Genomic DNA, 25,727 nt, shown 5'->3' with positions numbered 1-25,727 from the left:
TCGCCAGCACACTTTAGGCATTACTTCCACACCATTTAGGGCTTTCCGCCCCAGTAGCTGCTGCAGCATTTCCCCCATCTCCATCTTTGGGGCTGGGTCGGCGGGATTTTCTTTTCAAGGTGTGGTAGTCCCTAAATTCCGTGGATCTGATGGGAGGGAAGTTGGGTGAGGGTGGTGGCATAGAGAGGAGGAAAAAGCAAAGGCTTTGCTAGAATTTCTTTGTTGTTTTCTCTCTCTGCCCTGCCCAGGAAAGCAGAAAAGTAAAGCAGAAATCCGCTCAAGCAGCTAAGAAGCCTTGAAAGGTTGTTGTGTTTTCTGAGCAGGCCTGAGATGGGGTTGCTGATACGGGCCACAGCGTGGCAGGAGGCTGAAAGCGCCAGAACACAATAAAGGTCACTTTGGAGGGATGGCCCTCCCCCAGCCACCTGCTCCTTCCTCCTTCCCTGGACCCAAGCTGCTCCTCTAAACCCCGAGGTGCGAGGCGTGGTGCATCTGCCCTTGCTGTGGGAGCAGAGCAGAGAAGAAGCCCACATCTTGCTGTGTGGCCCTGGATGGATTGTTTGCCCTCACTGGGCCTATCTCCCCAGCTGTCCCATGAGGGCCAGTGGACTTGAAAGACCACTCCGAGCACCAAAGGAGACAGCCCAAGAGAGAGCAGTCCCCTGCTTTTGCACCCTTCCTTCCTCCAGCTTCCTCTATTCGATATCAGTGCCCCCAGGCAGCTCCATATGCACCCCTGACAGGATAGAAATATTTGTACCCCCAGAACTCAGCAGTTCAGTCCCCAAAGTCTGATCTTACTGGTACTAGGGGTCTGAACTTTATCTGGCTATGGTGCTGACGAGAGATCTATTGAGAGTAAGGGAAATGGATTTAGTTGGTGGGATAGGGCATCCCAAGTAACCAGAATGCACACACACACTCATATGTGAACACATACACACACACATATGTACACACATACCAACTCTCACCATGTGACATCCTCTGCCCACTGCGACTCTGTCAGCAAAAACACCACTATCAAAGGCTGATTAATGCACCCCCCTTACCTTGGGGTGTGACGTATCACCACTGTGAGCCGATATCAACCTCTCCTCTTAAAACACTAGGCTGTTGCAAGTATCTCACTATATTCAGCAAAAGCTGGCTAACGCCACCTCTGACCTAGCAGAAGGTGTCTATATGTAACGCCTGTAGGGGACAGGCCTCCCATCTATGCCGTGTGCAAGCTCTGGGTGCCAGGTAGCCTATACCATGGGAGCTCTGTGTCAGCTCCACACTTACTTTCTCAGGGCAAGCCAGGATTCAAACTCTGGTCTGTAGGACTCATTAAAAAATGCTCTTGACTACTGTGGGAGCAGACTCCTTGAAGAAGCCAGATGCTGGTTTCCATGGGTTCAAAAAACAAGAGCCTAATGGGACAATGGGCATATTTAGAGGAGGCAAGGGGCTTGGGTGAACACACAGCCTACAGGCACTGCCAAGGCTGTGTCTGGGAGTCCAGAGTGTATACATTACTACAATGCACGAAGCTGAAGTCTCACATTTTGTCGCCTTTCCACATGTGTGAATAAGTAATATGTTTACTCAGAAACAAAGGGCTTGGTGCTGTGGCATAGCAAGCAAAGCTGGCACCTGCAGTGCTGGCATTTCCATACCACTGCCAGTGCAAGTCTCAGGTATCCTACTTCTGATCCAGCTTCTTGCTAACATTCCTGGGGCCCTATAACCACAGGAGAAACCTGGAAGAAATCCTGGACTTTCCAGGCTATTGTGACCATTTAGAGTGAAGCAGCAGATGGAAAACCCTTTTCTCTCTCTTTTTCTTCTTCAATCTGTAAACTGCCTTTCAAATAAGTAGAATGTTTAAAAAAAAAAAAAGGAGACAAAGACGAGAGCTAGCATTGTCACACAGTGAGTTAAACCATGCATGGTCTGTGATGCTGGCATCCCATATGGAGTGCCAGTTTGAGTCCCAGCTGCTCCACTTTCTGATTTAACTGTCTGCTAATGCAGAAGGTCTCCTACACTCATGTGGAAGACCCAGATGGAGCTCCTGGTTTCCAGCTTCACCCTAGGCCATCGTTGGCTCTTGCCATCATTTGGGGAGTGAACCAGTAGATGGAAGATCTCTCTGCCTCTCCCTCTCTCTATAACTCTGCCTTTCAAATAAATACATCATTTATAAAAAGACAAACACTAAACCCTATGAACTCTGTGGGAGCCACTGGAGACAACACCCTACGGATAATCGTGTCAGTTGCATGAATGTATTTCCTGTGCTTCTGGTCCTCCATCTCCCAGTGGGAAAAGACAGTCCAGGACAGTCCCATTCTACAGAGCAGCAAACTGAGCCCTTGAAGGGGAACTGACTTGCACAGGTCTCCCAAGTTCCCCCACCCTGTTCGGAGCTCTCCTCACTCTAATTCACTGAGTTGTATCCACCTTAGTGTGCAGGTACTGCTGCCTGAGTTGGAACGGGCTGACCACCTGCATGAGCGGGGCTGAGCTCCAGGGCCTGGCCACTGCCAGCCAGCAGGCAGAGGGTCTGCCCAGCAGTGGGGTTGAGCAGCTGGGGAGGGGAAGGTAGAAGGAGCCACTCCCAAGATAAGACTTGGGCATCTTCCAGTACAGAGAAGGGAAAGGCCCGTGAACTCCAGACAGTCATGTGTGAAGTGAGCAGTGTGGGCAAGCCTGCAGCTTCTCCAACACCTGGTCTGCTCATCTGTAAGATGGATATGGTATGAGGGGTGAAGAGAACCAACCCGACTCCTCTCCTACCAGATGGCTCTAAGCAAAGAAGAGCTGAGCTCGGCTGAGTGGTAAAAAGGAAGAGTGAGCCGTGAGCTGAGGAAGGGGGGACGTGGTGCAGAAAGGCATCTGTGGGGGTGGGGGGATGGCACACAGCAAAGCAGGCACCCCAGAATAGGTACTGAGCATAGCAAGGACAACCATACCTGCAGCGCCATGCCTCTGGAAAGGCAGGGCTCAGGTCGGGCATGGTGGGGATGTGGCTGGGTGTAGGAATCAGCAGGATAAGCAGTGGGCAGAGGTATGCTGCACCATCTTCTGGGAGAGTGGGGCCGGCCTGAATCCCTGACCCTTGAGACAAGGACGTGACCAGGCATTCAGCGGTTGGTGGCAGCCAGTCTCCAGCACCCGGGAGGTGGGCTGGGCCGACTGATGACAAAGACAGCGAGTGGGAACGATTACATGGTACCTAGTGATTACACCCCGGGCGAAATCCCTCAGTGGCATTATCTCATCCGAGAGACAGGCGGGCTTTTGAATGGTCGGACAGGCGGGTTCCACTTAAGGTTATTACTGAGAGGGAGGGCCCAGCCAGCGCCACAAAGTTGCAAAGTAATTAAAGGCTGCTAAGGACTTGGAGAAATTATAATAATTCCATCAAGCTCTCTCTCTCTCTCTCTCTCTCTAGCTCTTCCCCTCCTGGTAGAAAACAAGGTGGGTCAGGCAGCTGGCAAACACATCAAAACAGGCCTATTGTGCGGCAGGCCTCAATGTCACGGGCAGCTGCCCGCCCTGTGCTGTTATGACAATACTCGTGCTGCTTAGGGGAAGCGGAGGAGCCGGTACAAAAGCCAGCACCCCCAGGAAGAGGAACCAGGGCGTTGTCCAACACTCAGGGGCGCCAGGAGTGCAAGCATGGCCACATCCCACCATTTCCTCTTCCTCTTCTCTCTGGGAACTGGGAGGGTTGCCATAGATGGACTGGGTGTCTGTGAGCAAGGCTTGGTCTTCCCTGTATGTTAGGACCCTGCCTAGAGGACAGGTGTCTGGACCACTCTGCTGGCTTTGAGGTGTCTAAGTGGCCCCCTTGTTTGTCCTGAGATGTTACTGGTGGTCATTTCCATTTGCCCTGCCATGTATGCACTGCACTATCACCCATATTTCCTGTCTCCCGTCACACTACTAGCTTCTTGATCACTATATCCTGCAAACCTGCAAGTCTACATGATGGTACCTGCCTGGTGACCCACTTTGACCCTAAGGAACTTAACAATGGCCATCGCAGTGGGTCCCCCAGGCTGTGCTTCCTACATGTGCCTCCATTGACCTTACACAGCGCCACCTGCTTCTGGCTTGCTGATGAAGATACTGAGGCCCAGCACAGCCAACACCTCAGTTAGCCTCCCCCATGTGTGAGGATCCAACATGACGTGCACAGGAGGTACCCAGGTCCCAGGTAGGACAAAGCAGCTTCCACAGCCCACCCAACTGTGCCCCCCATAATGGCCATCAGACTGCATACACAAACCCCGCCCTCATTTTAAGAGACAGCAGCCAGTTGAGAGTACCACTTAAGAGACCGGCTGCTGTGAGATAGCAGATGGACCCAAAGCACGTGGCGATATAGCTGAATATCGGTGGGCAGCTGCGCCCTCCTCCCATTGCCAGTTTCCAGCTTTAAAGGGAAGGAGCCCAATAAGGGAATCCCGGCGGGTGTCAGAGAGCCCCCAGTGCCCATGCGCTGGGGGCTCTGCATACTCCCCTGCTTCGTATTCACGGCAGGGGGTCCTACAGTCACCACAATAGAATTCTATGGGCCCCCAGAGACCCTGGCAGGCATCAGCAAGAAAATTGATGTAATTAGGATTTATCACCATGAAAACAAAATAATAATCGTAATTACATCTGACTCCCTCCGGGCTCCTACCCCCTCTCTGTCCTCTTCCTTGGTGCTGGGGGTGGTGGAGGTATCCACAGCCCAAGCCACACCCCCATGGGGATAACAGGAGATGCCACAAGGTCATGGGAGACAAGGGATCCTCAGCTTCATCCCACTGGATGGAGAAAGGAGTGGGATACCTTGGAGCAGAGGTTGGGCCGAGCTCTCAGGTCCTGCATTGCTCCCCACTGGGCACCCAAGAACCAGGAAGAGGTAGCAGAAAGGCATGGAATATCCCCTGTGGGCAAGGAAGAAGCTGGTGTCCTGCTTATGTATACATTGAACACTGTGAGAGTGGAGGTCACCTTCAGGCACACTCAGGCTACGGGCTGGGTCCCATGCTATATGGTCATACTCAGTGGTGACAAAGTAGACATTATGTTTTTTGTTTGTTTGTTTGCTTGTTTTAGATTTGTTTTATTTTTATCGAAAAGTCAGAAATACAGAGAGGAGGAGAGACAGAGAGAAAGATCTTCCATCCAACGATTCACTCCGCAAGTGACCACAACAGCCAGTGCTACACTGATCCAAAGCCAGGATCCAGGAACTACTTCCAGGTCTCCCACATGGGTGCAGGGTCCCAAGGCTTTGGGCCATCCTCGACTGCTTTCCCAGTCCACAGTCAGGGAGCTGGATGGGATTAGAACCGGCGCTCATATGGGATCCTGGAACGTACAAGGCGAGGACTTCAGCCACTAGGCATCGCGCCGGACCAAGGCAGTATGTTCTAACTGAAGCCACTCCCCTGAGCTCCTTAGCCTGTGCACGAGCTCCCCAAGTCTGTGCAGAGGTGGCAAATGTCACTTTTAAACGTCCAGCAGCTAAGATGCCCATGTTCCCATCAGGGAACCAGATTCCAGTCCTCACTCCACTCTAAGTTCCAGCTCTCACTCAGGTGAACCCTGGGAGGCAGCCATGATAGTTCTGGTGGTGGAGGCCCTGCCACCCACATGGGGGAGCCAGTCATGTTCAGGCTTGGCTGGTCCGGCCCAATTTTGACTGTTGGGGGCATCTGGGGAATGAACTAGCTGGTAGGGACTCTCTCTCTCTGCTTCTCAAGTTTTGGGATCTTTTTGTTTTGTTGGTTGTTTTGTTTGTTTGTTTAAAGGCACAAGACTCTGAGTAATGACACTGAGTAGACAGGGCCACAGGATGCTGGATCCTGGGTGGAGAATGATGGATCTAGGTGCCAGTGTTTTAGACCTGGGAGATGTACAGAAGTTAGTGAACTTGTCCTGGCCTCAGCTTCTCTCCTCTGTAAGAGGGAAAACATTATTCTCCCCTAGCTTATGAAGTTGTCACATGGATAAATGGAATATAGTGAAAACATGGGGCGCTGAGAGGATGATGCCATTGAAATAATTATAGCATGGTGAGTTATCTACTGACTTCAACACCAGCGTCCCATAGGAGTGCTGGTTCAAGTCCCAGCTGCACCACTTTCAATTTGGTTCCCCTGCTAATGCACTTGGGAAGGCAGCAGGAAAGGACCCAAGCACTTTTGACCCTGCCACTCACATGGGAGACCCAGATGGAGTTTCAGGCTCCTGGCTTTGATCTGACCTGGTCCTGGCCACTGCAGTCAGTTGGGCAGTGAACCACAGAGGGAAGGTTCTTGCTCTAGCTCTGCGTTTTGGGTTAAATGGATATAATGAAGAGAGAAGTAGCTCTCTACTTGAGAACTGTGTGGGAATAGGTAATCATTGCCCTGTCCACAGCAGGTACTGTCACCCTAGCAGGATCAGGGCTTGCTGTCCCACCTGTCGAGGGCAGTAGTACATGTCTACTGTAACAGACTGGGTCCCAGGTCACCCTGCTAGCAAAGGAAGATGAGTAGAGAAGGGAAAGGTGCCCGAGGATGGTCACTGAGGGGTTATAGACATTGTCTGGGGCTGCTAGCCAGCAAGAACAAACCCCTGTGGCTGCGCTACCACAAGCCCAGGCCCCTGTGATGATCTATCGGCTCCTTCTCCTGGATCAATAGGCAGGTGATGATAAATGCAGAGGGGGCCATGGGCACTGTGGCCCAAGGTATAAATTAATAGAGCCAGTCAAGGGGCTGCCTCTGCTGGCATGCTGAGGGGCTGGCACTCTTGTAAGTGGGAGCTGACACCTTAGTGGGCACAAGTCAGAGGGAGTCCCTTCCCTGCCACCTCTAGCTATAACCCGAGGCTGCAGTTTATAAATCATTCAGTACCCAATGAGCACACCATGTTGCTGTGGGACTGGAAGTGTGGGTGCTAAGAAGTTGGCTTCTTCAGCTAAATCCACCCCATACTTCAAGGCTCATTTGGCCCCAGCCCTGGGGCTCCCCATGTGCAACTGCACAGGGGATGGGCAGCTGAGATCCACAACCCTGTGATGGTGCCCCCAGGGGTCACAGAAGTGTGCACCTGCCTGGTTTCGCACAGCTCCAGCCTTGGCTGCTGCTCACTCCTGCCACACTGTGTGCGACCAGGGAGGCCCTGTCTCAAAAGACAAGCTGACCAGACAACACCCTTCATCACCATAGTCACCCCATAGGCAGGCAGAGCAACACAGCTCTGTCTGTGATACCCAGTCACGGGGAAGTGTTTCCTGGACCCTGGGGCTGGGCGACTGCTTCTCCACTGACCTGGTCAGAGACATATAGTGCTGAGCAAGCACCCAGAGCATGGTCCTTTCCCAGACACCAATTCACCGAGCCCAGCACCCAGGGACCTTGTCCTTCTCATTACCCTGTGTATCCAGGCCATCTTAGACACCTTGGCCCCTTTCAGCAAGTGTTTGCTGTGTTCATTTACAGAAGACAAACCCCACAGCCAGAAAGAGGTCAGAGAACAGAGGGCAGGTGTGAGAGCTGAGAGCTTAGCTTTCACAGGGAAGGGCAGCCACTAGCCACTTGCCTGCACCCAGGCCTGTCTCCTCGCCCTAGCTCCATCCAGCCTCATGTTAGCTTTGAACAAGTTCACACCCATGGCAGCAGCATGGGAATGGCAGAGGGCCGGTCCCATAGGATGGCAGCACAGACTTGCTGGCAGCCCGCAGGGAAGACACAGCATGGAGCATGAAGGAAATTCACAACACCAGCCTCACTTTCCCCAGGCAGCACAGGAAGGAGCCAGGGCTGCCTGGCTCTGCCCCTTTCCCACCATTGGTAAGGCAGTCCAGCCAATGAGCAACCCCACCTAACCTTAGGGAGCAACAGCCAGGCTGACAGACAAGGCTTCTGGCTCTGCCCCGCCCTGGCTGCAGAGGCCTAGCTCCAGCTCTTCCCTCACAAGCAGCCTATCCCCACCCTACAGCTGGTCACCTGAAGCCACAGGTGAAGAGATCTGACTGGGGACACAGGGGACCCACTGGCAGCCTGGCCTTGTTTCCATGAGGTGACAGCAGGGACCTGGAGGAAAACGTATGTATATAACCACTGTCCCTCTCTAGCAAGGTCTTGGATAGAGAATCAGCATCCGTCTTCCTTTTCTGGAAATTCCAACATATGCAAAGAGACTCAAACAAAGGATTCCCAGAGACATTCTCCTACTCTAACAACCTCCTACTCATCCCACAACGCCTCAAACAGTCCCTCTGCAGAACCCAGTGTTCCTTCAAATCAAGCACTCACAGAACCACTGCAGCGTGGGACACACTGAAGTGTGGTCACACACCTACTTCCCTGCCACGCTCTTTGCAAAATTCCTCCTCCATGAAAACAAAGACCTTGGTCCCAAGCCCCTGCATCTTACTAACCAGACTTTGAGCCACTCACTGAACGGAGGACTCCTCCTGTCTCCCTTCTCAGAGTTCACCACCAGCCTGCAAGACCAAGCCTGCCGCCCAGCTTTTCAATGAGCATCAAGGACCAGAGCAGAGTCCTAACACACATGGCCAGTAGACAGCCACATCCTTCTCATTACCCGGTGTATCCAGGTCATCTTAAGTGCCCTGGCCCCATTCAGCAAGTGTTTGCTGTGTATGTGAGAGAGAGAGCGTGAGTGCACACGCAATCCTCAGGCTGACAGAATTCCTGTGCAGGAATGAGAAGGTAAGTTGGGACAGGCAGGCTGAGGACAGACAGATAAAAGCCTATCCTGCCCAGCTAACAAGGCTGACCTTGTCAGAAGTTCAAGGACAAGGTCACCCCTGAAACCAGAAAGCCCCCTTGACTCCCAGAGCCCCAGACCCTTGGTACCATCAGACTTTTAATCCCCTCCCACCTCTACACCCAAGCTTTGGGGGTCACCTCCCCAGGATAAATGTGAGTCCTGATGGGACGGCTCTGAGAGCAGTCACGGCCGGGCAGGTGGGACAGGGGCAGCGCTGAAGGTCAGCGAGGCAGGCACGCGCCCCTCACGGAGGTAGTGGAGCAGCACCGCTGGGCACAGACACAGGCAAACACGTTTGAGCAAATTGGCACACCATAAAAGTCTATTACAGCAAATCAAACAGCAGTCAGCATGACAGCCATTAGCCTGAAATGAATACACGGGGGCTTAATGAGGTCTGTCGAGGCTGGCTTGGTGAATTAAGTTGCCAATTCTAGCAGGATTTCCCTTTTCTTTACAGACTTGAAAGCATCCACACTGCCTCGTTAGGGCTTCGACAAGTGAATGGAGGGTCTTTCACCCTGAGAAAATGGATAATTACATGGAGAACAGCTCAGCGAGGGGAGAAGGGTAGGCAGGAGGGGACGGAGAACAAACAAACCCAAACACATACCTGCCCTGCTTTTTTGGATCAGGGGCTGCACTGGGGCAGGGCCTGCAGAGGAAGTGGGATTCCTAGTTGGGTGGACAGGGGCAGCACTTAGCTTTGAGCCATTTCCCTACCCTCTGCTATTCCTGGCCTGGGGATAGGGTCCCTCTGGGTAATGTTTCCAGGAGGCCAGGGATGGGCCAGAAGCTCTAGTCCCAGAAGGTTCACCTTGGAGTCATTATTCCCAAACCTGGCCAGTCTCAATGTTCTCAAGGGAATTTGGTGAACATGCAGATTTCCAGGCTGGCACCTACTGAAGCAGAATTGCAGGAGACACTGCAATGGTACAAGCCCCATGTTTGGAAATGGGGCACATTTTGGGGGATGTCTTGGCCTCATCACTTTTCCAGCATGTGGTGATTATTGGCTTCTGCGATTAAGAGCATCCCTGCTTCTATTAGCACAGACCCCGTGAACAAGGAGTTTCTCTGGCACCATCAGATTACAGGTGTTGGCCCTGGAAGGGGCCTGGCTGATGGGCCCAAAGCCAGCACAGGAACAGTTGACAGGTCTAAAGTCCTACCCAGCTAGTAGTTGGTACAGCTAGGACCAGAGCGCAGGTGTCTTGGTTCTAGTCTCCCTCTTCCATGGAGCACACGCTGTTTACCTCCCCAGCTTCTGCAGGAAAATGCCTCCTCTAGGAAGCCTGCTGAAATTTCTTTGATCACTCTGACAGTCCCTTGACACACTTGGTAGTGCTTCTGTCTGTCGTCCCCTATTTCTAGATTCACATCCTCAGGGCCTCTACCAGTGAGTCATACTTCCCAGGGGCAGGTGCCTAGGGTTTCCAAGATGACCTCAATGTAGCCTGCCAGGGAGAGCAGGCCCCGTGCTGGTCTTGCCGGCTGGGGCCAGAGCTCAGTTCCAGCTGAGTTCCAGCTCAGGTGACCACAAAGGGCCAGGGCTGGGCAGGGCCAAGTCACAATAAGTCTTGAGTGGATGAGCCTTCGTCCAGTTGACACCCCCTCCCCACTGGTCACTCAGAGCAGCCCTGAGCTGGGCATCGGGTATCAGGCCACTCAAGTGACTTATTCTGTTTAAACCTGAGCCAGTCAACCACATGGACCCTTCTCCAAGGACACAGTGTCCTTCACTGCTACAGCCCCAGTCCACCCTATCCTCACCAGATGAGCAGGAGGCAGTCCACCTTAGCTCACCTGGCCAGAGAGCTTAAGAGACCTGGCCAAAGAGACCCAGCCAGCAGGGACCAGGGCTGGCTGGGCCCGTCTCCAGCCTTAGGGCCCTTTGCATTCATACTTCTTCCCCTGCCTCTGCAGCAAAATGACAGTCTGGCCCAGCGCCAAGTCCCTGGCAGACACTCACTAAATATTTGTTAAATAATAAGTGACTGAAGAGGCCCTCTCCTCAGAGGCAGGGGCCAGGTGGGGGGCTCAGGGGCTGCTAACAGGACCAGGTGTTGGAGGTCACATCTGGAGGAGCAGATAGGAAAAGTCTGGCTCCAGCCCAGCAGCTGGGGAGGAGGGGTATGCCTCCTTGTCCCCTTGCTGCTACTGCCCCCACCCATGAGGGAAGTCGGGGGGCAGCCATGCCTGCCAGGACAGCAGCTGAGCAATGGGTCCAAGGCTCATTAACTCTGAGCCGTGCCCTTGGTCTCCGAGCCCTGGACCCGCAGTGCAGGCTGGCACGTAGAGACCCTTAATTAAATTAGGGAGCTTTCCAAATGCCAGGGTACCTGAAGCCCAGCTGTAGTCCCCAGCACAGCAGCCACAGCCTCAGAGCAGTAGGCAGCATGGAGCAGGACACCGGGGCCCCATGCTCTTCTTTCCACCTCTGCCTGGTACAGGTATATATCTCTGGCTCATAGCCACATAACAAGGATTGGGATCTCAGGCCAAGAGACAGGCTCTCTCCATCCTCAAGGGAGGCTGAGCCCACCCTGGGAGTCAAGAGGCTCATGGTCAAAGCTGTGTGACCCTGTGTAAGTCCATGCCCTCCACGGACCTTGATATATAAATGGAATCCGATATTCTCTAAAGATTCATGGTTCTCTGGCCCAATGACTGACAGCTAAAGGGGGTTAGAACACCAATGCCGCCACACCAGCCTGTCTTTCCAGAAGATTCCATCCCTCTGCTTCCATCCCAACCCTTGGTGGCTATAAGAGTCCTAATCCAGAACCCCAAGGGTAATCCCTAGGGTCACCCAGCTAGAAGCTTTTGTTCCCAGAACCTTCAGGCTCTCCACATGGTTAAATGCCTGCCAGTCCAAGTGGCTGCCATAAGCTACCCAGGTGAAAGCCAGTAAGCCAATGGGAACCCTAGTGCCAGGGGGAGCCAGCAGCCAGCTTATTAATGAACCGTTTGTAATGCAATAATTTGTACTTCTCAGTTACCAGCAGCGCTTGATTCTCCACATCCATGCTCAGGCAAACATACTGAGACACACAGTTGGAGGCCAGGCCAGCAGAGCAGGGTGCAGCGCAGGAAGAATGACCTTCCTGACCACATGCTCCTCAGGTCTCGGCGAGACCTAATCCTGTCCAAAGTCAGGAGGCCTAGGTGGAGGTCTGTACCTCCACCCAGGCTGAGGCCCACCTTTGGCCCTGAAAGGAACAAGGGAGGATACAACTTCTGTCCCAGGTGGTGTTGTGGGGCTCCCCAAGGCAGACCGCCCCCCTTCCCAGACCTGTTGCTCCTGTCACCCATCATCATAGCCAGTCTTCCTGAACTGAACACCAGACTGCCCTCCCAAACCCTGGTCCACAGCACGTCCAGCACAGCCACCATCCTGCCTGGAATGGATTCCTGGGCACAGGCAGGGACAGGTGCAGAACAATGTAGCCCTTTCCATGGCTAACTTTCAGCCCACACCACCCAAGAGGGTCGCAAACAGCAGCCTTCCTGTTACCCTTCTGCCCACCAGGGCCAGGGGCTCCTACCTCTGGGATGCGGACGCTGTATGGCTGGTTGTGGAACGTGGGAGCGTTGTCATTCACATCTCCAACCTGGATGTTCACCTTGCGCGTGATCACCTGGCCAGAGAAAGGTGGGACTTAGCCCTGCCACATGCCCCGGCCTCCCCTCTCCCATCCCCAGGATGAGATGTGGTAGGAGGTCCATGGATCCTGCCACATTCGGGGCCCATGGGAGCTTCAGGGAACACTCACCCCTTGGTGGTCACTGACGGAGAACTCCACTGTGAACTCGGACTTGGTCTGAAAGATAAACAATGGCAGGAGGAGGGCAGCATTAGAAAGGTTTGATAATGCATTGCTGGGTGCAGGGGTGTCAGGCCCCAGGAGAGCCTGGAGGGGGAATCCCATAATCCCAAGAGTGGTCATCCAGGGCCCAGGAGCCAGAGGCTTCCCTACAAAGCAGATATTGCATTTGTTTTCGGGAGCCAATGTGTGAGAGAAAATCATGCCCCTTCAAAGAGAGACATCCAAGAACCTTGGGTACCAGCCTTGGCCTTGCTCCTAAGAGTCTCTGACACTGAGCAAGGCCCCAGACACTTGTGTGACCACATCTTTCAGGGTAAGAACAGGGCAAGCTTGAGGTTCTACCCAAACCCTTCTCTTCATTTGTCAAGGGTTATTGAGCCATGAAATCCTCCCTTGGAAAATGCCCTTTGAGGCAATACTTGCTGGGAGTAGGGTGGACTTGAGCCCCTGGGGAGCCCCTCTATCCAAGGATGAACATAGGACCACTGCTCCTTGTGCCTACCCAGCATTGGGCCTGGCTTGAGGATACCCCTCATAACCCTATCCCAGCCCATGCCATGCATGAGCACTGCCTTAAACAGAAACGAGCCACTACAAATCAGAAGGATGTCTCGGAGGAGGGTCATGGAGAGATGATGAGCCCTCCTCCCCCAGATGCCCCAGGGAAGGCCTGGGCAGGGCCTGGGCCAGCCATACCTCTCTGTCCAGTGGCTGCCGGAGCCACACCACGCCAGTGTCAGGCTCCACGGCAAAGAAGCGGGAGGCTTCCTCCCCAGACACACCAAACACCAGTGGGTCATTGTCCATGTCCCGGGCCAGCAGCTGAGTCACAGAGGAGCCTGGAAGAGCCGGGGGTAGGGGGGCGGGAAGAGCAATATAGGAGGTCAGGTTGGCTCCTCATCACCTTGCCCAGGTCCCCAGACACTTGGCAAGGAACAGTCACCTAGCACATCTGTGCTGGATCAGTATAGGACCCCTGTATGTTTCTGGGCCCTCACCTAGTTAGTGCCTTTCACTGTCCATGTCACAGTGTGGGCATGGATACACCAAGAGCCATCATTTGCCATGCTTAGGTGTGTAACGGGCAGCGGCAGCTTCTCCTGTCCCCATTAATGTGATTTTAAATCTAAGACTCCCTTCTCCAAGTGATACAGAGAACAGGCCCCCAAACTGCAATGCGCCTATGTTCCCAGGTGGACAGAAAACCCAGCCCTAACCAATCAGGGCATTCCATCTCCCTGGTTGCTAGGATTGGTTCAGCAATGAGCTGGTGACCCAAACTAGCCAATCAAAGCCAGCCCTGGGTCTTTGGCTGGAAGGATTGGAGAAGAGGAGCTCTTTCCGCCAGGGTTTGCTGACACAACTTTTGGCACTCTGTAGGAAGAGTTGGCCTAAGAATGTTGCCACAAAGTCAAACATTGCATGGAGAGGCAGGTGCCTTCTGGTCTGAATGTCTATGGCCAATGGTGCCTGATACCAGATCCCCACCACTGGGACTTGTTGGCTCTGGGAGCTCAGTGCAGCCCTCCCCACGCCTTTTGGGGGTCCACATCGGTGAAATTGAATTTCTGTCTTTTGCAGCTAGAAGCAGCCTTTCCAATTAACATTCACTCCAGAATGAGCAGGGTTCCATTCTCACAATAGGCACCACAGGGCACAGAGATCTTGGAGGCTCAGTCACAGAAAATTCTTCCAGAACTGAGTGACAGGTGTCATTGCTCACCAGGAAGTAAACTGCCTTCCAGAGACCACCCACACATTGGGAGGCCCCACACTCTGCCCAAGAAGCCTCAGAGTGCGACATCTCTGGGGGTCACAGCTCCCCCTGGATCACTTTCACACAGGGTGGCTCAGTGACCTATAACCCTGGGACAAGGCATTTATAGCATACCTGCTAAAATCAGGGTGCCCTGGTACCCCAGTTTGTACTAGGACAATTGGTCACTTGAGCATGGTAGGTGGGTGGGTGGGTGGGTAGGTGGGGGTGTTGCAATAACATCAGGAACCACACCCAGCATGTTTTGAATGTGCAGCATGCCCTTTCTTGAAACAGGGCCTGCAGCCATCATCTGGTTCTCAAGTGGCAGCGAGGTCTCAACCACGTCCTTGGGCTATGGCCACCAGAGCTGATGGAACATATTATGCATTTCAAATTAGCTCACACAGTCTTCACCTGTCTCCATGCCAAAAATGGTGTTTGAAGTGACGGATATGCTAATTATCCTAATTTGATCATTATACAACATATATGCACGCTATGTATCAAACTCATATATCATATCTACACATTGTACAATTATTGCATGTCAATTTAAAAATCAAATAAATAAATAAATCTTTTTTTTTTAAAAAAAGAGATTTATTTATTTTCATTGGAAAGTCAGATATACAGAGAGAAGGAGAGACAGAGAGGAAGACCTTCTGCCCACTGGTTCATTCTCTAAATGTCTGCAACGGCCGGAGCTAAGCCAATCCCAACCCAGGAGCCAGGAGCTTCTCTCAAGTCTCCCATGTGGGTGCAGGGTCCCAAGACTTTGGGTCATTCACGACTTCTTTCCCAGGCCAAGAGCAGGGAGCTGGATGGGAAGCAGGGCTGTCAGGATTAGAACCAGCGCCTATATGGGGTCCTGGCCCATGCAAAGTGAAGACTTTAGCCACTAGGCTACTGCATTTAGAGCTTTAAAAAAATGAACATTCTTTCCCAAATGCTGCCTCATGTTTAGCAGCCAACTCTGAAGATCTAGTGAAGATCTAGTGAAGGAAGAATTCCAAATTCAGAGAACTGCATCAGAAGAGAATGCTAATGGGTCTTCACAAGGGAACATCTTAAAGGACACTTCTAACATGACCACAACAGCTAATATCTTTGAGCCCTCATTGTACACCACACAGGCATCTAAGTGATTTCCACGTATTATCTCATTCAATCCTTGCTGCTACTCTTGCTGCTGGACAAGATAAGGCCACAAAGAGGGATGAAGCCATTGACCGTGGCCTCCCAGGCAGCACATGGCAGAGCTAGAGTCCCTGCCAGCCACCCCAGGCCTGGAGCCTACCTTTGCTCCCTGAACCTGATCTGTGACCTTGAGGCCTGAGGCTTCCCTAGACAGTGCCCAATCAGAGCCCTAGGAGGGGCCCACATGCAGAAAAGGAAGATTCCGGCTCCTCTAATATTCCAGAAACTAATATGAGACACATGACTTCTCTCAGTGAATCATCCCAGTAGCTTTACCTAGGTCACACAGTGGAAGCTCAGAGATACCAAGATCAAACAGTAGAATTGCAGAGGCAGCAACAACGGCGAGTGGAGGAGGGAAACCCCATGTAACAAAGTGGGAACAACCTCAGAACCCAATCTTGCCATCTTAGAGATGGGGAAGCTGAAAGCCTTCAGCAAGTGGTCCAAAGTCAGATGGGGAGCAATAAAGTCAACTCTCCAACCCAAGTTTCCAGACTCATCACACTCTTTCAAGATGGGGGAGAAGGTATGTGAGCGGCATGGACCGTACACATCTTCTCAGAGGCCTGCAGCACTCAATGACCAGCAGTGATTACATACTGAAACACAGGAAGGCAGCCAGGGTGGAATGCAATGCTTAATGGCTCCTCTGAGGCACATCCCCAAGCCATCAACGGATTCCCAGGTCTGCCACCACTTCCAGGAACACACATTTCCTTCTGACAACCCACTAGGGTCCTTCAATGGCAATGCTGAAACAGCACTGAGCTACTCCCCAGTGCCCTGGGCAGGTCCCACCTGGGGAAACAGAGGTCCCTAGGCACTTGCTTGTTCACAGTAGGACAGTGAGTTCCCAGTAGCCTGCAGCCCCAGCCCCTGAATGCCCACCTCCCTCAGAGCCCAGTCCAACGTGTGGGGTATGCGCATGCCCAGATCCCAGCTGGGCCAGAATATCCTAGACAGGATACATTGACCCTCCATCTAAGGTCACCCAGCATGGCCCAACATCCCAAACGGCTTCTTATGAGGCCCAATGCTCAGGTCCTCCCAAGAAGCTGGGTGCTGGGCAGGACAGGGATGGGGCCATCATCTGCTGTCACCCAGCCTGTAATTTCCTGGACTTTTATCCATTTTCCCCTCAATTATGTGCAGCTCAAAATGCTCCTTGTTGGCTTCCTCACGGGTCTTGCCTGCTCACGCCTTCTTTGTGTCCCAGGTAATTGCTAGTGACCTTTTCTAAGTGTACTAATTAAAGGTGCCGATTTAATATTATATTTAAGACAAGACGCCCCGCAATTTTCCAGCTGGGCATGTCCTCCCCCACCCTGCCTGGCATTGGGCTGCCACTCGGCTGAAGCCGGGCCCAGCCTGGCTTCTCCAAGAACTGAGACTCACCATTCTACCAGGGAAGGTGTCCAGTGGCCCCAGCACCACCCCTGAGGGCAAAGGCCACCAGAGCCACCTGCAGCAGCTGCTCAGGTGACTGAGCCCTGGCCGGGAGACGCTGGAGTGCACATCCCATATCTGAAACACAGCATATGCACCTGCACCTCAGGGCTGCAGAATGCCCAGAGCTATTTCAGAGAGGGTGAGAAAAAAATAGTAATGTATACATCCCCTGAAATTTACAAATTTTAAAAATTTAGTTGTTCTGAATTTCAAATGTATTTGAAAGGCAGAAAGCCAGATACAGATGTTCTATTTGCTGGCTTACTTCCCAAATGCCCCCAGCAGCTGAGGCCAAAGCCAAAATCTGGGAATTTGATTTGGATCTCTCATATGGGTGTCAAGGACCCAGATAGCAGAGCCATCACCTGCTGCTTCCCATTATTAGGAAGCTGGAACCAGGTGTGGGGCTGGGATTTGAACCAAGGCACTTCAGTATGGAACGTGGGTACCCCAAGCAACCTCTTAACCACCACGCTAAATGACCACCCCTACTCAAATGAATTAAAACGTGAACTTGGACAGACTTGTATGCATTCACAGAGTTGTGCATCATCACTACTGGCCAAGGGCCTCCTTGGTGATGGAGAGAGGGGAGCCTTAATCGAGGGGCTTTCATGACAGATGTGGTGGGTACTGTGGGCACCCACTGTTGGCACAAACCATCTCCATCCAAGCCAGCCCCAGGTCTTTGCCTGAGGAGTTGTGCCCCTCAGAGACTAGGGACACCCACTTAGGGACAACACCACTGGTGGAATGCTCAATGGAAAATGGCAGAAAAAGACCAGACTGGGTAGAGAAGCAGAGCTCAGAGCACAAGCTCTGTATCTTGGGATCCCCATGGAAATTCAGCTCCAGGGGCCCACAGCACTGCAGCTTGTTTGATGCTGCAGTTTAAATGTGTGCCCGGAAAGCTCATGGGTCAGAGAACTAATCCCCCAGTTCAGTGGTTATTTGCAGGTCCTTGGGAGGTGAGCAAGTTTAGATGTAGTCACAATAGTGGGCTCCCTCGATGCCTAAGAGCAAGAGTGTTTACAGCTTACATCTGGCTGTGTCTTGCCATGTGGAGGTACAGCCAGGGGCCCTCACAGAGGCCAGCCCCAGGCACACTGCCCCCGACCCCCTGACTCCTGAGCCTCCAGAAAGGAAAGCTACACACACCTCTGCCCTCTGGCAAGGACTCGGTCTGCAGTGTTCAGTTACAGAGACAGGGACTACTGTGCATCCCAGGCACGGCATCCCTCTAGCTTCCTTCCCTTCCATGCTGCAAGTCCTCTGTCCCCTACCCACTGCCCAGAGCCTACATGCCCTTCAGTCTCCACTGTCAGACCCACTCTGGGGGCACCCAAATAAGAACCACTTATCAGGACCACTCAGCAGGTGTGGCAATGCTGATTTCCAGGCTTCTCTGACTCAGGGGGCTAATACAGAGCCCTGAGTGTGAACTTCTGAATAGCAGCCATCCCCACCTTTGCAGGAGTCCTCGGGCTGCCTTACAGCAGGGTGATATTCAAATATTTAGCCACAGGCTCCATGTAGCCATCAACCAATCAGAAGGGATGCCAACCATAAACCATGGGACCTGTAAGTGCTTCAGGGGAGTCAGCCTAGTTTATGGCTCACATTTCAAATGCAGGAAAAGTTCCTCCAGTCCCAGAATGATTTAAAGGCTCTGTCTTAGGGTGCCTGGCTCTGTCTGTGCAGCTCTAGGATTCTCCACACTTGGCCTTCCTGATCCCTATGCCAAAGGGTCACCCCCTTGCCCAGCCCCCAAGACTGAGCATCCTCCACTGTGCACCAACCCAACAGGGCCCCGCCTGTCCTCACAGGTGAGAAACAGAATGTAGACGAGCTCCAGTCATGTAGCTACACATATGTTCACAGCCACATACTGCACCAGAGGCAACAGGTGGGAAGGATCCAAGTGTGTATCCCTGGGTGAGTAAATCCCACAGAGCAGCACTCAGCTTTGCGAGGGAAGGAAAAGTGTGCACATGCCACTGCATTGGAGAACCTGGAGGACATGAGGCCCCAGAGAGTGAGGTAGTCACAAAGCGGACCAGGAGGTTCCACTTTTATAAGGGCCCTACGGCAGTCGCAGAAAGTAGAACGGGCACCTGCCATGGCCGGGGGAGGCAGAGAGGACGATGACAGTTCAAGTGGGTTCGGAATTTCATTTTTCAGGATAAAAAGTGCTCTGGAGACAGCTTATACAACACAGCAACCATACATAACTGAACTATAGACTTAGAAAATGGTTACAAGCATTGTAGCTGATGCTGTGTGCACTTGCCCATTACTGAAAAAAAAAAAAGCTCAAATTAGACCCTAAAAAGGCCTGAGTGGCCCAGTGCAAGGCAACTCATCCAGTTGCATTCACAGGCTCCCCAGGCTTACCCTCCCCTGGCCCCGCGGACCTTCTTTCTGCCCTTGAACAAGTCTGGTGTTCAGTGGCTGCCCCAAGACCTTTGCCCAGACTGCACTTTCTATTGCACCCTGCATCACCACCTGCTGGCTTCCTGCACATTCACCTGCAGCATCTCCAGTACTCCATCAGACAGTCTACCTAAAGATGCACTTGGTCGGGCCCGGTGCGGTGGCGCAGTGGTTAGGGTCCTCGCCTTGCACGCCCGGGATCCCATATGGGTGCCGGTTCTAATCCCAGCAGCCCCACTTCCCATCCGGCTCCCTGCCTGTGGCCCGGGAAAGCAGTTGAGGACAGCCCAAGGCTTTGGGACCCTGCATCCGCGTGGGAGACCTGGAAGAGGCTCCTGGCTTCGGATCGGCATAGCATCAGCCGTTGCGCTCACTTGGGGAGTGAATCATCAGACAGAAGATCTTCCTCTCTGTCTCTCCTCTCTGTATATCCACCTTTCCAATAAAAATAAATAAATAAATAAATAAGTAAATCTTAAAAAAAAAGTAAATACAAAAAAAAAAAGATGCACTTGGTCACTCACATCTCCACACCATCAATGTCTTCACAGTTATGTCCCTGAAGTTATCTGTTTATTTGCTTGAGTTGATGACTCCCTAGGCAAACCCCTGCCCTTCACACAAGCACACTTACTCAGGCTCCCTGAGAGCAGCCTAGCTCCTAGTGGTTCCTACCCACTAACACAGGGGCCAGCATCCCAGAGGTATCCAACCATGATTGGGCAAATTGGGGCATCAGAAGATGGATCCAGAAGTCATGAAAACCCCTGAGCCATGCTGTGAGAGCACTACAGATTCTTTTTTTTAAAAAAGATTCATTTTTAAAAAAAATTTTGTTATTGGAAAGTCAGATATACAGAGAGGAGGAGAGACAGAGGAAGATCTTCCATCCATTGAGTCACTCCCCAAGCAGCTGCAACAGCCGAGGCTGTGCCAATCAAGCCAGGAGCCTCTTCTGGGTCTCCCATGTGGGTGCAGGGCCCCAAGGCTTTGGGCCGTCCTTGATTGCTTTCCCAGACCACAAGCAGGGAGCTAAATAGGAAGCAGAACTGCCAAGACACAAACCGACACCCATATGGGATCCCGGCATGTGCAAGGCAAGGACTTCAGCCACTAGGCTACCGTGCTGGGCCTAGATTAATTCTTAATCATGTACACTAATGCACAGGTGACAAACACGGCTCATCAAAATCCACTATCGCCCAGGTCAGGGGCACTTGGCTCAGGATGCAGGTGGAACCACAGGTGGACACTGGCTGAGGGTCCAGTCTCTCAGGAATTGGCCCTGAATCCTGTCTCAGGGGCTGTGTTCCCTCTCCTGACAGTGAAGTACCCTGTGTTGCACAGGTCAGGAGCCCTAGAGGAGTTGGGGATCTGCTCAGCCGGCTGGGGAGGCAGCCCTGCCAGGTGCACAGCCGGGCTATGTGTTCCATCATGGTGGCTTAGCCCTGAGCAGCAGGCCACGTCTGCCCTCCACACATGGTAGGAGGACAATCATAGCTTCCCTGAGGCCCTGCTGGGGCAGAGATGACTGTTATTACTATTATTGTTGTTATTCGCAGCGAGAGCAGGGGCTGAGAGCAGTGCATTCTGCTGCCCCTGGAGAGCCCGGGGCTCTGCCTGTCAGACAAGGAAAGGCTGAAAGTAGCAGGCTGCAGGGAGAAGGACGAAGGCTGTGTGTGTTCCCTGGACATAGAGGGTGTCACAGAGGGAACAGGGTAGCAGGAGCAGAGGATCCCCATGCTCGTTCCTGCAGTACTAACCTTCCTTGTTCACACTCCTCCTGGGTTCCCTCAGAATGGATACCCTCCCATGACATTCCACTTGCTCTGCATGTGCCCAGCCAGTCACACTTCCTACCGCACTCCTGGCCTGTCTGTGCCCTCCCTCCAGTGCCACACCTGCTCCTCCTGCCAGGAAGCTCCTTCCCCCTCACGTCTCTTCTATCCTCAGCCAACCTCAAGCACTATCTCTGTCCTCAAGTTCTCTCTCCTCTGCACCATTACTGAGAGGCCATCATATCCTGATGGTGGAGGCTCTGTTCTGGGACCCATTTGGCAAGTCTCTCTCCCATCCCTACATGATGCTTGACTGATTGCTCCTCTAGAGGTCAAAGACCTTGCCAGACACAGGTGTCACTCACACAGGTATTACCAATTCATCAAGCACCCTTTCCTGTTGAGTCCATATTAAACTTCAGCATCCTTCACAACACCAGATTCCATGCAGCCACTCATATCAATCCTAAAAGGCATGGGGCAACAAACCCCCTTGGCCTTTTACGACATAAAAGGACTTTACACCAGTTGTGATCTACTCTGTGTTCCCATTCAGGGAGGTGAGGATCCAGTAGCTATCTCCCACCCAGTTCAGGGTATCATGGGGCAGAGAATCAGGCTTGGGGTGTACAGGCTGGCTCAGAAACAAGGCCTACTTACAGCTGAAATGAGAACCAGCAGACGGAGCCCCCTGGCCATTGTTCAGAATGGGCAGCAAAGTCTTAGCTGCGAAGAAATTTTCCAGGATGGGGCCAAGTCAAACAGAAGTAGATGGCAAGCCCTTAACCTCAAATCCAAGGCTCAGGGCTTTCTGAGATTTACCACCCTCACCGTTCATCCCCCAGGCCATCACACTGAGGAGAAGAGCCCCCCTTTCTGGTCTGGCTTTAGTCTCTGCCAGAGCTGGGGATCCCCTGCTGGCCCCCTCCCTGGGCTGGGCCCTGGAACCTGGCTGGCCTTGAGCCTGCAGTCCCATCTGTCTCCCCTGCGGGATAAGACAGGCCAGTTAAGCGCCTTGATTCCTGGGGATAAGCTCATTTGTCTTACCTTCCCCTCCTGCTCTCCTGCCTTTGCTCAGGTCAGGCTCCTACTTTCTCTTTCCTGCTGGGTCTTGAACTTGGTTTAACCTCAAGGGAGCTGATTTTTTTTTCCTGTCCAAGATTCTGCCTACTCCTACCTTGGGGAAGCCAGGGGCAGACCAAGAGCTGACATTGGTCCCATCGCTCTCAAGAGGCAGGTGGCCTCCACACCTGCCCTTGCTTCTGTTTCCAGAGCTCACAGGCCTGCATAACACCTGCCTGCCTCCACCCTTCACTCCTCCAATAGCCTGCATGGGCCATACAGGGAAGCCAACTCCTTCAGAAAGCACCATGAGTACCAGGCACCCCATGCACCAGCTTTCATCCATTTGCTCTGCTACTGCTCAGCTTGGCCTCAGGTGCAGCTCTTACCCTGCCTGCTGAGGTGAGAAACCAGAGGCTTGGAGGCAAAGTGACCTGAGGAAGGTCATAGGGCAGGTGGCCATGTGCAGCAGTAGGGCCAGGATTCTCCCCCAAGTCTGTCTGGCCACATTGTGCTTGGCTCTTCTCGCCAGGCCTTACTCCCTGCCTGAAACCCAGCCCTCCTCTCACCTCCACATGCTACCCAGGGCATCCACAAGGTAGACAGTAGCATGAAGGGAGACCTGCACAGCCTGCTCACCACCTGCATACCATTCCTTCCCCAGAGTCAGAAAAGGGGCTACCAGCTCACTTGGGCACATAGAGGTCTGGATACTCAAGGGGGTTGCCTTATCTGGGGAAAAGACATCAAACACAACAGGGAAACACTAACTCAGGAGGAGGAATAGGAAGTAAAGCATTACACACACATACACATATGAACATGTTAGAATTAACACATCAAAGAGGAAGGACCAGCAATGGAATACCACTATTTGCAGGACTGAGTCTTGACTGTTAGAAATCCAAGGACCCCATGGCAGGTTAGGAGGTGTCATCTGCTATGGGTTGCCAGTCCCAGTTATAGGAACCTGTTCTAAGCCCCCTCACCCTAACGGTTTTAGTGAGGTTAAGTTATTCAACTGAAGTCATCCAGCTAGCCCATGGTAGTGCTGGACTTGTTCCCCAACTTGTCAATTCTGATTCTACATTCAGTCACTCCCCAAACATCACCTGAGCACCTACTGTGCACAGCCCTGCTCTGGATGCTGGCAAAGTCACAGGGACCACAGCAGCAGAGTCAGGACTTCCAAGGCACAGCCATGATGAGAATGTAGGACTGCATTTTACCTGTCACTAGGTTCATGGGCTATGGCTGCATGGGCGAGCACTCCACCAGGTCTGAGGGCAGAGGCTGTGGGCTTGGAACATAGGACTGAAGGATGGGGGAGAAGCCTGGGGATGAGGGTGCCTCAGGGCTAGCCAGCTACAAGAGAAATCAGCCTAGCATAGAACTACTGTGGCTGGCCCCAGTGTTGTCTCAGTTGGAACTGCCAAGTGTCTCTGGGTGAATTACAAGCTGGTCTGAGCATCCCTTTTCCCATTACCATGGTGAAGCTGGGGCCAGTGGCCAAGGCACAGCCACTCGACATAGGAGTGGAGGTTCCTGTGCCCATGCCAGTGCCCGGATCAGGTCTCATGGGAAACATGTAGAAGATGGCCAGGAGCCCCGGGATCTTCAGTGGCACCTGCTATGGCTTGGCACTCCTGAGGGGGACAAGTCCCTGGCCCAAACACAGGGAAATTCAGTGGCAAGACTAGCGTCACCCAGTTGGACAGCAGCTGGAGGTGGAGTGGACACTCATATTGTTCCCTGGGGTCCTGTCTGGGAAAGCGTCACAATCTGAGGGTCCCCTTGTCATAGCTGTGTATAAGGCAGGGCTGTATCCAGAGGCTGGGGGCCTAAGCAGCCAAGCCTGGCCTTAGGGGCCATGAGAGACTGGACATTTCATTCAACCCAGAGATAGCAGCCTGAGCAGGAAGCAGCTATGACTAGAGGCACTATGGAATGTTCGATCTGACCTTCCTGAGTCCTTGCTGCAGCTCTTGAGCCTCCAGTGGGCAGCTGAGGTTCTCTCTCTGTCCACAAAGCCAGGCTGTCCTTACCAGATTGAACCACAGAGATAAGAGTGGGGTGGGCATTTCTTCTCTTTGCCTGAAACTTTTCAATTCATTGAACTGTTCAATTAGCTTTACAAAAGGAAATGTGGAAAAATGACAGCAAATTGAACTTGACATTATCATTAAAATAAACACAGCACTACAGGCTGTTAAAGGCTCAGAGCAGAATGCCCAAACACAGGCGGGCACCTGCTGGCTTCTGCACATTCAGAGGTCATCCTGATGCTCTCCTGCCCTGAGTCATGGCCACAGCCACACTGCTTAGGGCTCAGGACCAGGCTTGCGCTCACAGCACCTGTATCAATCCCTGGCACGTGACTATGGGAAGATGGTAAGGCTCAAGGCCACCTGCCAGACATCACTTCGCTCTCAGGGTCCCCTCCCTGTAGTGCAGGGCTGTCTCAGTCCAACTTGTCCATAGGAAATCTCTGTGCCTGGCTCTGCTCCAAGCCAAGGATGGCAGAATCTCCAACAAAAACTCAAGGATCTGAGTTTAGAAAAAAGACTACAGAGTGATTCCTACGGGTCTAGATGGCTTAGGATAATATCCTGGGGTTCCTTCAACCTGGCCTAGGAAAACGGCCTGCAGATTAGAACTCCCAAACCAGCCTGTCAGCTGTAACTCCCTTCCCTCTGGACCTATGTCTGTATCCCACACCCCATGTGGTGGTCAGTGACCTGGTGTATGGTTTAGAATGAAGAATGTTCTAAATCCCAGGTGTTTTTTCCGTGCAGGTGAGGCCTGGAATTATAGCTAAGGTTTTCACCAGCTCCCAAGGGAGCTCCCAAGGGAGCCTTATAAAGCCTAGGGCAAGCCTCCAGACAAGGCAAACCAACAAAGAAGCACCCCCCCCAAAAAAAGTGTTCTATGGTCCTTTCTGTGTTGAAAACTTGCCAAAACCCAGCCCAAAAAAAGAAACTAAGTCAGAGCTTTAACACAGTGACTCATTTCCTGTCAGCATCACCTGAGTTTTTAAAATGAGGGCCACCAGTCTCCAGCCATTGTACCTCTGTGCGGAAGAACCAGGCTAGTACAGGGCCCAGGAATCAGCATTTTGTCATAACACCTGTGCACAGCTGAGCAAGGAGCACGAGGCATGAGGAGTGATAATCAAACCTGAGTGTGCATGAGAGGGCATCTTGAAAATGCAGATGTATGGGCTCAGCCCAGAGTTTCTAAGGCAGAATCTGCTGTTCTAAGAAGCTCCCTGGAAATCCTGATGCTGCCTCTCCAGGTCCATGTTTATTTTTAAGATTTATTTATTTGAAAGTCAGAGTCACACACACATACACACACACACACACACACACACACACACACACACACACACACACACAGATTCTCTATTCATTGGTTCACTATTCCAAATGGCTTCAAAGG

General features: G+C 52.5%; 1 protein-coding gene across 2 annotated transcripts in view; it reads right to left on the bottom strand.

Annotated features, from left to right (window-relative positions):
- CDH23 (cadherin related 23) overlaps nucleotides 1-25,727 on the bottom strand; it is a 307,817-nt gene that overhangs the window by 235,643 nt on the left and 46,447 nt on the right. For both annotated transcript variants that reach the window (XM_040975899.1, XM_040975900.1), the window contains exons 3-5: nucleotides 13,302-13,444; nucleotides 12,552-12,599; nucleotides 12,324-12,416 (exon numbers count right to left, since the gene is read on the bottom strand). In XM_040975899.1, coding sequence (XP_040831833.1) covers nucleotides 12,324-12,416; nucleotides 12,552-12,599; nucleotides 13,302-13,444 — 284 coding nt within the window. The remainder of the gene's footprint in view (nucleotides 1-12,323; nucleotides 12,417-12,551; nucleotides 12,600-13,301; nucleotides 13,445-25,727) is intronic.

This window comes from Ochotona curzoniae, unplaced genomic scaffold (genome assembly GCF_017591425.1).
Source record: "Ochotona curzoniae isolate NIBS_2020 unplaced genomic scaffold, NIBS_Ocur_1.0 contig_2692, whole genome shotgun sequence".
NCBI classification, from domain to species: domain Eukaryota; kingdom Metazoa; phylum Chordata; class Mammalia; order Lagomorpha; family Ochotonidae; genus Ochotona; species Ochotona curzoniae.
This window is presented reverse-complemented; position numbering and strand designations above follow the sequence as displayed.